Source organism: Colletotrichum lupini, chromosome 5 (genome assembly GCF_023278565.1).
Source record: "Colletotrichum lupini chromosome 5, complete sequence".
NCBI lineage: Eukaryota > Fungi > Ascomycota > Sordariomycetes > Glomerellales > Glomerellaceae > Colletotrichum > Colletotrichum lupini.
This window is the reverse complement of record NC_064678.1, coordinates 6,481,343-6,496,036: the sequence shown is the minus strand read 5'-3', so window position 1 is coordinate 6,496,036 and position 14,694 is coordinate 6,481,343. Positions and strand designations below refer to the sequence as shown.

At 53.6% G+C, this 14,694-nt stretch overlaps 5 protein-coding genes across 5 annotated transcripts; 2 read left to right on the top strand and 3 right to left on the bottom strand.

Annotated features, from left to right (window-relative positions):
* Positions 1-121: 121 nt before the first annotated feature.
* On the top strand, positions 122-1,060 carry CLUP02_11365 (uncharacterized protein; the record flags this gene model as incomplete). The annotated part of the gene is made up of 6 exons (XM_049290333.1): positions 122-230; positions 315-360; positions 426-567; positions 615-642; positions 701-858; positions 935-1,060. The coding sequence occupies 6 exons, from the start codon at positions 122-124 to the stop codon at positions 1,058-1,060; spliced, it is 609 nt and encodes a 202-aa protein (XP_049147478.1).
* A 1,341-nt stretch (positions 1,061-2,401) lies between these two features.
* CLUP02_11364 (uncharacterized protein) lies at positions 2,402-2,626 on the bottom strand (the record flags this gene model as incomplete). The annotated part of the gene is made up of 1 exon (XM_049290332.1): positions 2,402-2,626. The coding sequence occupies one exon, from the start codon at positions 2,624-2,626 to the stop codon at positions 2,402-2,404; it is 225 nt and encodes a 74-aa protein (XP_049147477.1).
* A 470-nt stretch (positions 2,627-3,096) lies between these two features.
* On the bottom strand, positions 3,097-3,678 carry CLUP02_11363 (uncharacterized protein; the record flags this gene model as incomplete). The annotated part of the gene is made up of 3 exons (XM_049290331.1): positions 3,097-3,364; positions 3,475-3,554; positions 3,670-3,678. The coding sequence occupies 3 exons, from the start codon at positions 3,676-3,678 to the stop codon at positions 3,097-3,099; spliced, it is 357 nt and encodes a 118-aa protein (XP_049147476.1).
* Positions 3,679-5,494: 1,816 nt separating this feature from the next.
* CLUP02_11362 (SPFH domain/Band 7 family protein) lies at positions 5,495-8,616 on the bottom strand (the record flags this gene model as incomplete). The annotated part of the gene is made up of 13 exons (XM_049290330.1): positions 5,495-6,254; positions 6,312-6,803; positions 6,884-6,970; positions 7,047-7,115; positions 7,213-7,260; positions 7,351-7,405; positions 7,465-7,500; positions 7,606-7,652; positions 7,727-7,932; positions 8,007-8,086; positions 8,171-8,370; positions 8,435-8,517; positions 8,605-8,616. 13 exons carry the CDS (start codon positions 8,614-8,616, stop codon positions 5,495-5,497), a joined length of 2,175 nt encoding a protein of 724 aa, XP_049147475.1.
* Positions 8,617-9,053: 437 nt separating this feature from the next.
* On the top strand, positions 9,054-14,414 carry CLUP02_11361 (endosomal peripheral membrane protein; the record flags this gene model as incomplete). The annotated part of the gene is made up of 5 exons (XM_049290329.1): positions 9,054-9,129; positions 9,193-9,573; positions 9,624-9,712; positions 9,762-12,263; positions 12,312-14,414. 5 exons carry the CDS (start codon positions 9,054-9,056, stop codon positions 14,412-14,414), a joined length of 5,151 nt encoding a protein of 1,716 aa, XP_049147474.1.
* Positions 14,415-14,694: the final 280 nt, after the last annotated feature.

Genomic DNA, 14,694 nt, shown 5'->3' with positions numbered 1-14,694 from the left:
TCAGCCGTCAAACGCATTTACACAACGAATCCTTCCCTAGGGGACCCGTGGGGACGTGCGATAGCACCGTTCAGTTCCCAGTCCAATAGTTTACAGCTGTCAAATTATGCGTATTACATGTATGGAAAGTGTACCAACAAAAGGGGCAACGATCCGATGCCAGAGACGGGAGCCCGTGGATCATGCACCTGTCATCCGCAAACGCAGAGCAAACTTGACATTCTGTATTCGTACGAGTATGGATACAGATCAAATCCCACTTAAGGATTTCCAATGGTGTCTTGGTGTATTTGGTCTCATGGGCTGAAGACCAGGGGAATCCATTGACCACATTTCGCTTGAGTCGATTGCCCATCATCGGTGAGATTAACGATCGAAAGGGGGCAGCGGTCAGAGGCCGGGGTAGGTTGACCACATGATTAAAGACCGGCCCTGTCAATAGCAGCATCGCCAGTTTCCGTATCCACCAAGCACGTCCCAACAAGAATCAATCCAAGCACGCCAGGCAAAGGCAAGCCAAGCCCAGGTTTGACAAGCAAACAGGCTGACAGGGTCCCCTCTGACAGAGTGAGCTGAGCTATCCTCTCTCTCGGTCTCACCTGTGGTGACCGAAGAGTCGAGGACGCCCCGGTACTGGGCCGGGTCGGACTCGAGCCCCCCAAACGCTTGCCGTCGCTGTCGAGACTAAACATCGGATGAGTTGCCGCCGAAGCTGTCGCTCACCCGTGTCATCGCTACAATGCGCCGGGACATGTTATCAACCTAGGTAAACTGGAATTCCACGGTTCCAAAATCCAACGGCCCAAGCGACGACCATCCCACCGGTTCCCCCAAGATAGAAACTTTGGTACAGATGCAGTGACTGTGTTTGAGTCGGGATTCTTTGACCAGGCCCCTCTCTCCCGCCTCAATCGGGTGAACCCTTGATCGATAGATTGGCGTCTATCGCCGGAGCCTGAACATGGCACGCATGACATCTGGCGCCGCAATGTCTCACAAGACGAGGTTCGAAGACGGTACACGGCACGCTGCTGCTGCGAAGTCTAATTCAACTTGCTGATCCGGATCAGCAACCAGACAAGGCCCCTGACATCAGAGGGTCAGGCAGAATCGAAGCCAGCACCCTCCTCGGGGAAGATCTATGACACATCCGCCAAAAAACATTTTCCACTCGAGCAAACGCCATGATGGGGGACACACAGACACGGCTCGTCATTCGTCACTGATCGCTCTAACAAACTTGCAGAGCTTGCAGAGTAGAGTTCGGACCGGGCTGCCAGTACAACTCGTCGGTTTGACTCGCTCAACACCACCACGTCCTCCTTCGGACGAAGGCTCGTGTTAAACTTGGAAGTAGGAACTGCACTCTGGAGCTTTGGCCCGTCATTGCAGCACGGATGTTCTCGCATCCATATTGGGATTGCAACATCGCCCTGCACTTTAATCCAAGCAGAGCAGCAAAGCCCAGCTGCCAAGCTGGCTACGCTAGCAAAAGCACCCCCTCACGGTTCACACCCCCTCGAGCGTCGCAATGATTTTTCAGAAGAGGAAAGTCGGCGATCCATCCATCCAAGATCCCAGCCCCGCTGCAGAGTAAGGCTAACCAAGATCTGCTGTGGATGAGGCGGTTGCCATCAGCCCCATCCCATCCTATTCCATCCCATCGTGACTTTGCGTGCCACCGTGCCTACGAGGTTGTTTCGTCACCCTGCTTCGCTCGTCTGTGTTTTCCTAATATCTATGCTACAACGTCTCCGTTCCCATCCAGATTCGGCATGAGAAGTGGACTCACGGTCAGAGCTTTCCAGCTTGGGATGTCGAAGCTCCGGAACCAGGCGACCAGGGTGGTTTGGCCATTTTCAGGAGACGCGGAGGCCCATCGCTGTTTCGCGATTCTCGAAAGGTAAATTTTGATATGCGCTGCTTCAAGCCTGAGGGAACAATAGAGCATTGCAACTATTCGCAGGCCTTGCTCATCTCCATTGGACGCCAGCTCTGTCTGTTTGACTGTTGCCCGTTAGACTTGGCTGCGCGAATGTAGATCAGACATATCTCGCCGCGAAATCGGCATGCTTTATTAGGCATGGAGGGCCGACATCCTTCTTCTCTGACAGTCCCCGCCCCGATGCCAGGTGATGATCCTCCCCCCTCCCATGATACATCCCTAAAAGATGCATGTGCCCATCTCTGCGAGAGGAAGTAGGACGTAAAAAGCAAAGAAGGTTGAGATAACCGCCCCATGTGCCTTCAAGGCCCCCAAAAGCTCAAACCCTTGCCGGGTTGATCATCGGAGCTCGGTTCACCACTTGCGCAAGCCGCTTATTGAAAGCATTTCTTGTTCAAATCCTTCTCCTCCTCCTTCTCCGACCCGCTTCGCGAAGCCGGAGACGGTATCCTAATGTTACAGCAACTCTTCCTGGGCGGTGGACCTGACAAGCAGACGACCTTGTATCTGCCAGAACCAGCCCTCCTCGCTCATCATGAACCCTGATCCGGCCGCCTCCGTCGGTCGATGTCCCGTACGGTAACGAGGGCCAAAAACTCCACCGACAAAGGCCTGGGTGAGAGAGTCCGAGTCGGGTATGCCCCCTCCCCTTTCCCACGGCCCATTGCCAAACATGTTCATTGCTGCCCGTCCCCGGTTGCTTCGGCCGCGTTGTCGAAGTTTCGTAAACCCTACCACGGCAAATCCCTCCCAAAGTTTGAGCGGGCCGCGCCCGCTAAACCTCAAAGTTCCATCATGCAGAGCTGACATCTCGAAACAGGCTAACAGCTGAGAAGAAAGGCGCCAGCCTGCGGTGCTGTGCCGCACCGAGGCTGCAGGCAAACTGCATCACGAAGTTGTTCGGTAACGCTCTAGTCAGCTTGGTGAGGTCAGCGAAGGTACAGAAGCCGAATTTGCCAGAGGTCTCAAACCTACCTGTATGTATCCGTAGAATAGATACGCCATGATCCATCGTTCTTCGCAGCCCCCACTAGCACGAGACCGCACTCGTAAATTCGGTCGCGGGAGATCTCGCCGATGCTGATACGACGTCGCCCGCTTTCCGGCATGACCCCCTCACCCTTTGCCTTTCGCCCCCCGGGGGCTTCCACTCAAACCTCGAAGAGAAAAGCCAAGGACAGCAGCCTAAAGCGAGTTGGAGAGGGCAAGGCCCGCACGACCCAGCGGCCGGTGGACGGCCCTTCTTTGCCCACTCGCTTGCTTGCATCTTGTGAAGATCGAGCTTGCAGAAAACTCTGAGCGTCGTGCTGGATAGGACCCGCCGCCGGTGTTCCAGTTGGCGGGGAAGAGACTATCGTGAGGGAGGAAAAAAAGTTCTTCGCGGGGTAAGGGTTGGCCGTGCGAGGGGCGACTTTTCGACTGCCGATGTTGAAGGGCGTTTTCTTCTTTTTGCTCCTTCCTTTCTTCTTTTGATACGGAGGATTCGGTGTTTGTCCGGCTATATTGGATATGCGGTTTGCGTCCTGCACCATGCAAGGTCGTTCTCTTGCTTCTTGTTGGCGGGCATCATATCAAAGGAGATATGCGTGTCCGTCTCCAACAAGGTCCGCTGTGCGTGTCGTTGCCTCTTCGATATGCGATTGCGTGATTCCGCTTGTTTCTTTTTGGTTCCTTCAGAGGGAAGAGGCGCAGATGCGTTGCTACCTCTTCGCTCGCCTTTCAACCTTCTTCATATTGTGTAAGTCTTGACTACATCAACAATACAAGTGGATCCATGCCCAACTTACTACAACTCTGATAGTAAGAATATGGGTGTAACTTGCTACGCAGACGAAGTATTACGGCAGCTTGCTCCAAAGCTTGATCAAATGCTTTACGAAGCCTCTTACCATTTCCGCAGAGTGTCTTCTACACCGAGCATTAATTTTTCATAACAAACATATGCGCTCACAATTCAATGCATTCATAATTCGCCCTTTCACCATGGAGGGAGCCCATTTATGTATAGCACACGTATAAAATGAGCCCTTATGCTACCACAAGCGTGCTTTTGGTACGGCTTCAAAGCTGTGATACAAGAGAGATGGGTGTCAGCTCCAAATTATCTCATGAGCACTGGTACGCGTCCATCCAATGCAAGTACTTGCTGATAGAACTGTGTCTATCTTAAAGGAAGATGTTGCGAGGGCCCATGAGAGTTTACACTCGAACCTGACAAGGCTCAGATGCAACCTTTCTATTAGGACATTGATAGTTGCTTGTATATTGCTACGAACAGCATCGTGCTCCCGAAGTACTTAGCTGCACAGAATTATAGTTGTCATTTTCACACATATCCAGCCGGGCATATAGAGAGATTCAGTACTTGCTCAGAACTTGACGTCATCAGGCTCACTACTCTGTTCGACTATCAGATTCAATACCTGTACTTCTTCAACTATGATATTGCAATATGCTTGATCCTTATACTTAAGGCCGGTTCGATTTCCTACCCGACTTTCTTCTGAGGTCTCGCATGGTTAGAGGAGTGTCACTGCAACATTGCATCCGAGGACTGTACACCGTACACTGACAATACATTTAAGATCAACATCAAAGTCACACTACTGCGGAAAGCATGTGCATTGTCGATAGCGGCTTAAAAAGGTGAAGCACGTTGGAGCTCAACTGGTTCAGTCGGAGAACAACTTGCAACGTCCCGTACGGCGGGATAGGGAGACAGCTCAGGCTTGCACAATTTATGGTGTTGATGAATTGTGGGTTTATAACCTGCCGAAGCCATGGAACTATCATTTCTCACGACGTTGACCTCTGAGCGACGGCCAGGAATACTTAGCATACGTTGAGTGTAATGTTAGTGGTATCAATTGTTTTTTGAAATAACCGATCTGTTCAGACGGTCCATGATCCAAGGCCGTATTTGAAGTATTTCCTCTATTCCTAGGTTGCAAACGTTTCCAGCCACCACGAAGTACCTTATTGAAAGAGGTCAGCGAAGGTCTGAACACGTTCACCCCTTTTAATATCATATTGAAAAGGGGAAGAAAAAAAAAGAGTTCACCACGGATGTGGCTATATCTCTTGGTGCTCATGCTGGGAATCGAACTCAGAGCCTGTCGTCGAGTAAGGCTATGGGCGAATATATTGATTGTTGATCTCGAACCATTCCTCCACCCAACCAGTTTGACCTGACCCGTCGACCTAGACGGGCGCCTGCTGGCTGGTGACGGGAATAGGCTTGTAGTGGTAGATAAAGGCTTCCTACGTATCCAGGCGACAGAATATACTGTAACGGCAGCAAGGACGGCACTCGCAGCCTCTCGGTACGTGGACTTCAGGCTTAATATATAACGTGTTCCTTTCACGTAGAAAAGAATACTTAAATGGGAGATTTGATCAAGTCAATTTTAACCTATGATATGCATGGGCATTTTCCTCGCCCGTCTTTTGATTGAGTGGGTAGTACTAGTACATAATGTGACACCCGGCGATTCTCCTATCTTGTGTGTGTCTGTCCATCAACGCCGGCTCCGTACTCTCTCCAAGTAATCATTTCTGTCCCGCCGCCTGGTCGAAGCTCTCAAGCACCGAATCCTTCAGCTGCTTGGGTTCCCCGGACGCTCCCTCGCCAGACTCCTCCGCCGACTCGTTGCCGACCAGCTGCTTCGCCATCGTCCTGGCCTGTGCCTGTCCAACCTTGCCGTACACGCTCAGGCCGGTGGCAATCATGCTCGAGATGTCTCCCACGTTTCCGGGGACTACGACAGCCGTGCTCTCCTTGGCCAGCTTGCCAAACGCGTCAACGTACTTCTCGGCAACAGACAGGCTGATGGCGCCCTGTGCCGCATCCTCGCCGTCGGCAATGCTCTTGGAGACGGCCTCGATACCAGCGGCGGTAGCCTTGGCCTTCATGAGGATGGCCTCGGCCTCACCAGACGCCCTGTTGATCTGTTCGGCGCGCAAGGCCTCGGACGCCAGAATGACGCTCTGCTTCTTACCCTCGGCGATGTTGATGGCCGACTGCCTCTGACCCTCAGAGTCGAGGATCTCGGCGCGCTTCGAGCGCTCGGCGGTGACCTGGCGGTGCATGGCTTCGACGACGCCGGCGGGGGCGTGGATGTCTCGGATCTCGTAACGGAGGCAGGTGACGCCCCAGGCCTGGGCGGCTTCGTTGATGGCGGCGGTGATGTTTGTGTTGAGGGCGGCGCGCTCCTTGAGGACGTGGTCGAGGGTCAGCTGGCCGATTTCGGATCGCATCGTGGTTTGCGCCAGCTGGGAGATGGCGTATTCGGCGTCTTCGACTCCATAGCTTGGGGTATACTGTTAGTATTCTACTTCGATACCGTCGAGGGGTGTGTTGACAAACCTGGCCTTGTAGGCGTCAAAGACGCGGGTGTAGAGGACGCCGTCGAGTTCGAGGGTGACGTTGTCGGCGGTAATGGCGCTTTGACTGGGGATCTCGAGTGCATTTTCCTTGAGTGACTTGACGTAGGAGATGCGGTCGATAAAGGGGACGAGGATGGCCAGACCGGGTTCGAGGATGCGGTTGAACTTTCCCATGCGCTCAACGATCCATGCCGTCTGTTGCGGAACGAAGCGGATGACGGTGTTGGCGGGGAGGGACGACCTCTGGAAGTAGGAGGGCGGGATACTGGAGCTGGAGCCGAATGCTGATGGAAGCAGGCTCTTTGTGGTGGTCTGGAAGCCGCGCGACTGGGACTGGACGAGAGCCCGTCTCAGCGGCGCGGAGAGTGCGGCTTTTGTTACCGCCGAAGCCATGTCTGTTGCTGCTGCGGCATTGACGTAGATCGAGAAGATGCGTGGATCAAATCGAGGTTGCGAGCTCCAGAACAGCTCTCTCGCGGGTCATCAGCTAAGGCCCAAGAGGATCTGTGGGTCTCCGTCGTTTGATCGGGGCAAAAAAAGTCCATGGATGACGGAAGCTGCAGCTGCCTCTGCCTACCGATAATTAGCCGACGGCATCGGCCGAGGCCCACCAGGCTCTGATGCTTCCATTCCGTGGTGCTATGCCATGGGCATCCAGGATCCAGGACAGGACATCCTAGACCAGGACGAGGTCTTGCATTGTCAGCTTGGAGACCAGACGGCACATCTGTTCGCAACGAATATGAAGCCCGGATACTCTGATTTTTTGCCTTGGATCACAACCCTATTGATGTTGGCTAGTCATGAAACTAGGATCTCAAAACATTCAGCATCATGGCAGTCCCTAAGATGATCAGTCATTGCATCCATTACCACCTTACCGGATCAAAACATGATACGACACCCAGTCTGAGTCCTCATCTGGAAGACTGCGATTGGTCTCAGAGGATAACAAGCCAGTATAGAATCAGCAGAGGGAGCCTGGAGAGTGGCGCCCAGTATAGATCTGAGTCTCGTACCCGCAGAGGTGCATGCTGTCGATGGTGTTCTCTTCCGTCTCACTCTGTCCAGAGCCTCAAAGCACAAAGACACATTGCCTTCCTTCACAGCACAGCATAATGAGCAGAGAGGACTTTGGGTGTGAAGAAAGTCATAATCATTGAGCCATACTACCCATGCCATGTGTACCGATAATCAGCCCGACCTACCCAGCCAAACCCTCTTTCGCGAATCGTGGAGAATCATGCACATAGGCCACTACTAGTATGTAGAACCTTCGGGAGGCTGGGGGATCTTCTTGTTCGCAGGAGCCGCCATGTACCTGGGAAAATGAACGTTAGCCTTGCCTGAATAGCAGCACTTCAGCGTGCACCCAGATCTACCTCCCCAACGTACCTTCTAAGCTCAATGAGAATGGTCTCCATGGTGTTGTCTCTCTTCCAGTTGGCCAGGCAAGGAAGCTGTCTGGGGTCGACGACGCCATTGCGGGAGTTGACGCAGGGCAGGTTGACCTGGCTCACAAATTGTATCGTGGGAGGCTCGTCAGGGTAGTTGGGACCACAGTGCATCTTGAGGGAGTAGATTCTGTTCTCGTGGACGCTCTACAAAGACAAAGGACCGGTCAGTGATGCGCAACACCTCGATGGGGGTTGGTGAGTACAAAGGAGGTACTAACGTGAGGGGGTCCGAGAATGGTTCCGTTCCAGTCGGACATCAAGAGGTCCTCGGCATCGTTCAGACCGTAGGAGCAGGCCTCTACAATGGAAAGAGTCAGTCAGAACTGCGAGATGCGCGGGGCAGATTGTTTGGTGTTGCATCAGAGGGGAGGGGCTCTAGTACCTGCTCCGAGACCCTTCTCGCCCTTCTCAAGCTCCTCAAGGAGGCGGAAGTTGCGTGGAACCTTTGCGCCCATGTTGAGTCGTGTGTGGGTATCGCGAGGCTTGGGTTCGGTGTGGTTGTGAAAGGGCGACTGGTAGATACCGCAATGTAGATGTTCAAAGTTGGAGGGGTTACGAAGTGGGAGGAAGGTCGACGGGGGACTGCAATGCGGCCCGGATCTTAGTTCCTTACCTAAACGTGAGGGAGGCACCTGGTGGGGGTTACCTGATGGACCCAGTGGCGGGTCGTAGTGGGAACCTTACAGAAGGGACCACCAGTGTAATCAAGCGGGCTTGTGCCTGAAGGCGCTGGAGAGACGGCGCAAGTGTCACTGTTTAGCCAGAAGCTATGCTAGCCGAGCCCAAGGGCAGCGCGGGGCAGTAAAGGCGGTGAACCACTTTGGGCATTTCTGCCGATCAAGCGGTGTGGATACCTTTATGCGAGATGACTTAGTCATCATTCAAGGTGGACAGCTCACCTCAATCGGGAGCTGTGGATGAGCTGCCAGGCGCAGAGAGCAGTTGCAGCTGTCCAAACGGGAGCTCCCTACCTCAACTTGCCCTGTGCATCCCCATCAACTCGAAATCAACTCGACAATCTTCGACAGGACACGGTCTTGTAACACTTCACAGTCTGTTTTAGTTGCGTGTGTTTCTTCAGTTCACCGAGTTCCGTCCCAAGATCGATGATGGACTGCCCGAGAGGCCACCTGTGACAGAATGACGACCCAGCTCCTGGCCACGGAGCTAACCAACCTCATCCAAGAGAGCAAACGGAAACACAATGACCTCCGACAGGTGTGCGCTTGATTCTCCGAATAACTAAGACTCAATGCTAATCATGTATGGATAAGGCTGCTGAAAAGTCTCTCGAGGAACTCAAAGCGCTTAGAGGAGCTAATGAAGCTCAAGCTGCCAACGGTGTGTATCCCCCCCTGTCGATCCCCTCCTAGCTATGGATCCATGACTGACCTCTCGATACAGAGCTTGCCCAGAGACCCAACTTTGTGAATCCCTTCATCATCGCATGTGGCACCAAGAATGCAAAGTTTACTGGAATCGCCATTGTATGCCTCCAGAGGCTCATCGTCGCCCGTGCTCTTCCCAGGGGGAAGTTGAACCAGGTCCTCGAAGCTCTGAGAGAGGCAACCTCGGCTGGTCTCGACGTTCAACTCAAAATCCTCCAGGCTTTGCCGTCATTATTGCAAAACTATGCCACTGATCTCAAAGGCGACCTTCTCATCACCGCTTTGAACATCTGCTTCATACTGCAGTCCAGCAAAAATGCTATCGTCAACAACACCTCTGCGGCAACCTTACAACAGCTCGTCGTGTCTGTGTTTGACAAGGTCGTTGCTGAAGACAGTCAGTCTTGGGTCTTTCTGCCACCAAGTATATCTGCTGACCGTGCATAGAAACGGCTTCCAGTGGCCCTCCCGCTGGCGAGGCGCCGTCCGGTGAGGGCACAGTCGAACTGCGCGCTGCGGCGCTGGATGCGTACAGGGTAAGCCGCGCCTGCCTACTTCTCAGTTCCGTCACTTACATCTGCTTAGATATTCAACGACTTATGCCTCATGACGGAAAACCAGCGCCCCGAGTACCTGAGATTCTCCGGTCTACCACAAACATTCGGACTGGAACTGATAGAGTCGGTTCTTACCAACCACGCCGCCGTCTTTTCTACCCACAAAGAACAAGCACACATCCTACAGATTCGGGTCATGCCATTCATCACTAGCGCGCTGAAAGGAAAGCCAAACTTTGCTACGTCCGTCAGGCTGGTTCGGATTCTGTACACCCTCCTACGACGCCATATCAACATTCTCCCAACCGAAAGCGGAGATGCACTTGATATCCTGACGCATCTACTGGACCAGGACACGGCGACATGGAAGAGAGCACTGTGTTTAGAAGTGTTCCGAGGTATCTTCTCAGAGCACGCCTTGATCAGACGGATCTTCGTCAACTACGATGCCAAAGAAGGCGAGAAGGATGTCCTCAAACACTTGACCGCCACCTTTGTGCGGCTTAGCACCGAGAAACCGTCTGTTATTGGTCTTGGACACCAATCAACAATCCCGGTTATGAACCCTTATGCTAGCATCGCATCATCAACCGATCAAGCCATGCTCGAGGCCAGCGGCGTCACGGGTATTATCAGCGGCTCCGTCAGCGCAGACGGCTCCAATGTGGGCATTAGCACGCAGTGGAGTAGCGTCCGGGTCCCTTGCATCGACCAGCTCGACAAGACCGAGGCACCATCTATTCCGGATTCTTACATCTACAGCTTGACTTTGTCTTGCATAGGATCGCTCTCTGAAGGCCTTGCCAAGTTCATCCTTCCCCTCACCGTCCCGGGGGATAACCGCAATCGCAAGAAGAGTGGGAAGCAGGAAGTTGGCCGTGACTCACCGGCACCTGCACAAGATGATACAGACGGGTCACGAGCTGCGTTGGAACGAGCAGCATCATTCAAGAAGAACCCCGTCCCGCTCAACCCTCTTGCTTTGGAGGATCATCCCATGCACAAAGAAGTCAAAATTTGCGCCGCCATCATTGAGGAATGCTGGCCTGCCATCCTTGCTACCTGTTCTACGTTCCTCTATGCTGCTATGGACTCTGAATACTACCACAGTCTGGTGAGGGCATTCCAAAAGTTTGCGCATGTCGCCGGCTTGCTTCAGCTGTCTACCCCAAGAGACGCATTCTTGACGACGCTGGGCAAGGCGGCAGTGCCACCGAATGTGTTCACGGCATGCCTGAATGCTGGGCCAGCTCGACCAACAACACCCACACCCACCACAGAAGCGCCCAACAGCATTCTGAGCAACGCACGAGGACTACTAAGTGTCGATAGTCTTGTCACCCAAGCCTCGCCCGTCGCTGACAGAGGTCGACAGCAAGGCCTTGAGGGAAGCCAGATGACGCTCAACACTCGTAATCTACTATGTCTGCGAGCGCTCCTTAACCTTGGCATTGCTCTTGGTCCGACTCTTGGTTCTTCATGGCGTATCATCCTGGAAACCTTGCAGCAGGCCGATTTCGTACTGTTCTCCACGAGTAAGACTCCTGGCCGAACGCCACTCGCAACGAAGGGAACAGACCAGCATGCAGAGGGCGAGGCAAATGCACTACTCTCCAACTTTAGCAGTGAAGTCCGCGCTGTTGAGACGGCAGCATCTCGTCTGATCGAAAGCACTATTGACTTTCCCAATGATGCCTTTGCACAAGTCGTTGAGGCGGTATGCGACCTCTTGGAAAGAGCAAAAGATGACAAGTCGAAGACAGAGACTGCAGCGCAACCAAAGTCGCCTACATCAGGAGGCATGAAGCCGTCGCAAGCTGGCCAACACCGTCGTGTTCTCAGTGTCTCTACAGCAGCCGCTGCGGGACCGAATCAGGAAGACCACTTCGCTCTGGCCAAGCTGGGTGATATTGCTACGATCAATATCGATCGCTTGCTATCTTACTCTCCAGACATATCGGGATGGACCCCTCTGACTTCTGAATTGATCCATATCATCAATGCGTCTTCAATGAACGCTTCCGTAAGGCTGCGAGCGGCAGAAATTCTCGTCAGACTGGCTCTTGATGCAGCCAACATTGCGGCCACAATGGAGCGTGAGCAATGCGGTCAAGTTCAGTTGCTTCTCCTCGAGGCTCTCCGCGATGCACTCTTGCCTCTGCAGCAAGAAGATAGGGAGGTCACCGTCGCCAGTCATAGCACCGACGTCGAAATCCACAAGGTTATCCTAGAAGGACTGAAGAACCTGCTTGAAAACTGTGGCGAGACACTCGTTAGCGGGTGGGAGATTGCTTTTGAGATTATCGGCTCCATCTTCATCAACAAAAAGTTCGCCCTTGGAGAACGTCGGGGCTCCCAGACGAACGTTCTCATGACCAGATCAGCGAAGCTTGTCCGGTCATCTTTCAATTCTCTTCAACTCATCTGCTCCGACTTCCTAGCGTCTTTGCCGAATTCCTGCTTTCTCATCCTTGTCGATACCCTTTACAAATTTTGCTCACAAGATGATGACCTCAATATTGCATTAACGGTATGTTGCAAAGCGTCAAGCCCTTTGGACCAAGCTAACATTTTGTAGACTGTCACGTTTTTCTGGGTCCTGTCAGATTTCCTTTCCGGCAAGACTGAGACCCTTCCTGTCACCGCCGACCTGATGCAGGGCTCAAGTATATCTGATCTGGCAGCCTTGGCTGCAAATTCGGAACACATTGCCTCAGACGCCGCTCTTTGGATGCTGTTGCTGTTAAGACTCACGACCGTGACAGCCGATGAACGACTTGAGCTACGCAATAGCGCGATTCAGACCTTGTTGAGAATCTTTGACGCGTATGGCGATAAGTTGAGCCCAGAGGCATGGTCCACCTGCGTCAAGTCTGTGGTTTTCAAGCTTCTTTCATCGATAGAGGAAGAACTCAAGGCCGCCGCAACCGACAGTACCACCCTGCAAGACCGCAAAGAGTGGCACGAGACAGCATCCGTTGTCTTGACCGGTATTTCCGAGCTCCTCACGACCTACATGGAGACACTATCCACGCATTCCTCATTTAATGCCCTGTGGCAAGAGCTTCTTGGTCACTTTGCTACTCTACTCGATTTTAAGGTGCTCACAATCAACACGGCCACGTACAAAGCACTCGGCAAGGTCATCAAGCTCGACTACGATCCCGGCAGACCCATTTTTGACACAAACACTGTCAACGCGGCATGGGAGCTGTGGTCTCGGGGTACGCCCGTCTCTCTAGATGAAGAGGACGGCAAGAAGGCAGACAACCAAAATTGCTTGATTGCCTACGTTGCGGCTTTCCACGATGTGTACCAACTCGTCCAGCAAGACCTTACAGTTGATCGTGTCCGCCAAATGTTGACCCTCTTCCGCGAAGCTCTGCAACAAGCCACAGTCGGAGCCTACGTGAACGACATTGAGTATGTCACGCCGCTGCAGAATCAAGTCCTGGAAGCCATCAAGATGGTGCGAACAGACCTCGCTGGCGTGCCCTCAGCCATGATCTCCCAGGTGGCGGAGTTCGTCCGCCTAGCCTTCAGCGACGAAGCCCTCAAGGCGCAGAGCGCAACGCAGCGGAGAACATATGTGGCCATGTCGAAAGCCAGCATGTCCATCCTGCAAACTCTTATCCTTCGCAACGCATCCGACGTAGATATTTACGCTAGCGAGGCTTTCTCCTCGGCCCTCTCGGCGCTCTCCAAGCCCGTTGTCCTCAAATATGGCTTCCCCATTGTTACCAAGTCAGCCCAGCCATGGCGTCTCGCGACCAACTCGATTCTCGCCATCTTGGAAGCCACACTGCCTCAGGTCCGCGCCCTCGAAATCCCCCGCTCGACGCTCCAGGACATGTGGCAGATGATTATCGGAATCGCCGACGGTATTGTAAGCGCAGACACCAACGCTGCGCCCTCATCAGCAGACCTCTCGGACGACGAGTCCTTTGACATTGCATCATTCCACAAACTTCGCGAACTCATCATCCCATCCCTAGGAGCCGAGGCGATTCCAGACAAGACACGCAAAGCCTACGCCGAAAGCCTCTTCCGGACCTCTATCATCCACGACCCCTCGCCGACCGAGTCCTCCCTCCTCTTCGGCTCCAGCAGCGACGGCGCCAACGGCCTCACAGCACTCTACAAAAAACGCACCGGTCGCACCGTGGACCCGCTCCCGACCCGCCGCGACCGTATGGCCTACGTTTGCGTCGACGAGCTCTTCTCTCTTGTATCAACATACGACGTTGAGAGCCTGCGTATTGTCGTGCAACCGCCAACACCCGCGTTCCCCCCTCCGCGCTCCGCGACCTCGCACCTCTCGGAGGCGCCGCAGGCCCTGCACATCCGTATCGCGCGTACCGTCGCGCCCTTTCTCATCCTCCGCGCAGCGCTGACCGTTCGGGCGTACATTGCCGACCAGCCCCTGCGAGGCCGCATGCCGCAGCCGCTTTCGCAGCGAAAGGAGCTGCTGCGCGTGCTCCGGCAGCTGGTCGATTTGACGTCCGAGTCGGATGCCATCCCCAGCACGCCCAACGTCGATAGTGAGGGAAGGAAACATCTGCTGCGGCTGTATCCCCTCCTCGTCAGCGCTGTGCAGGTAGCGGGCTCTTCTGGAGACGAGGCGGTGTTGAAGCTCTGCGTGGAGGCTCTCGAGGTTGTTGGCGGTGAGCTAGGGCTTTAAAGGCATCATCCGTGAACAGCTGCTCTGTTTCCAATGTATCATTACCTACTTTACCTATTAGAAAGGCATGACTAGCACGTTGTAGATGTTATTGTGCCAGGGGATATTACTGGAATTCTGTGCTTTAGCGGTTCATAGAGCATTGTTATCACTCGTCATTTCAGTGCCAATAATGCAGTTCAATATTACCATCGTCTTTTCTCCGGTACGCTACGCGCCATCGGCCTGTGGTTCAAGGATAACATCGTCACAAACATTGTAAAAACAACCGAAGCAAAAG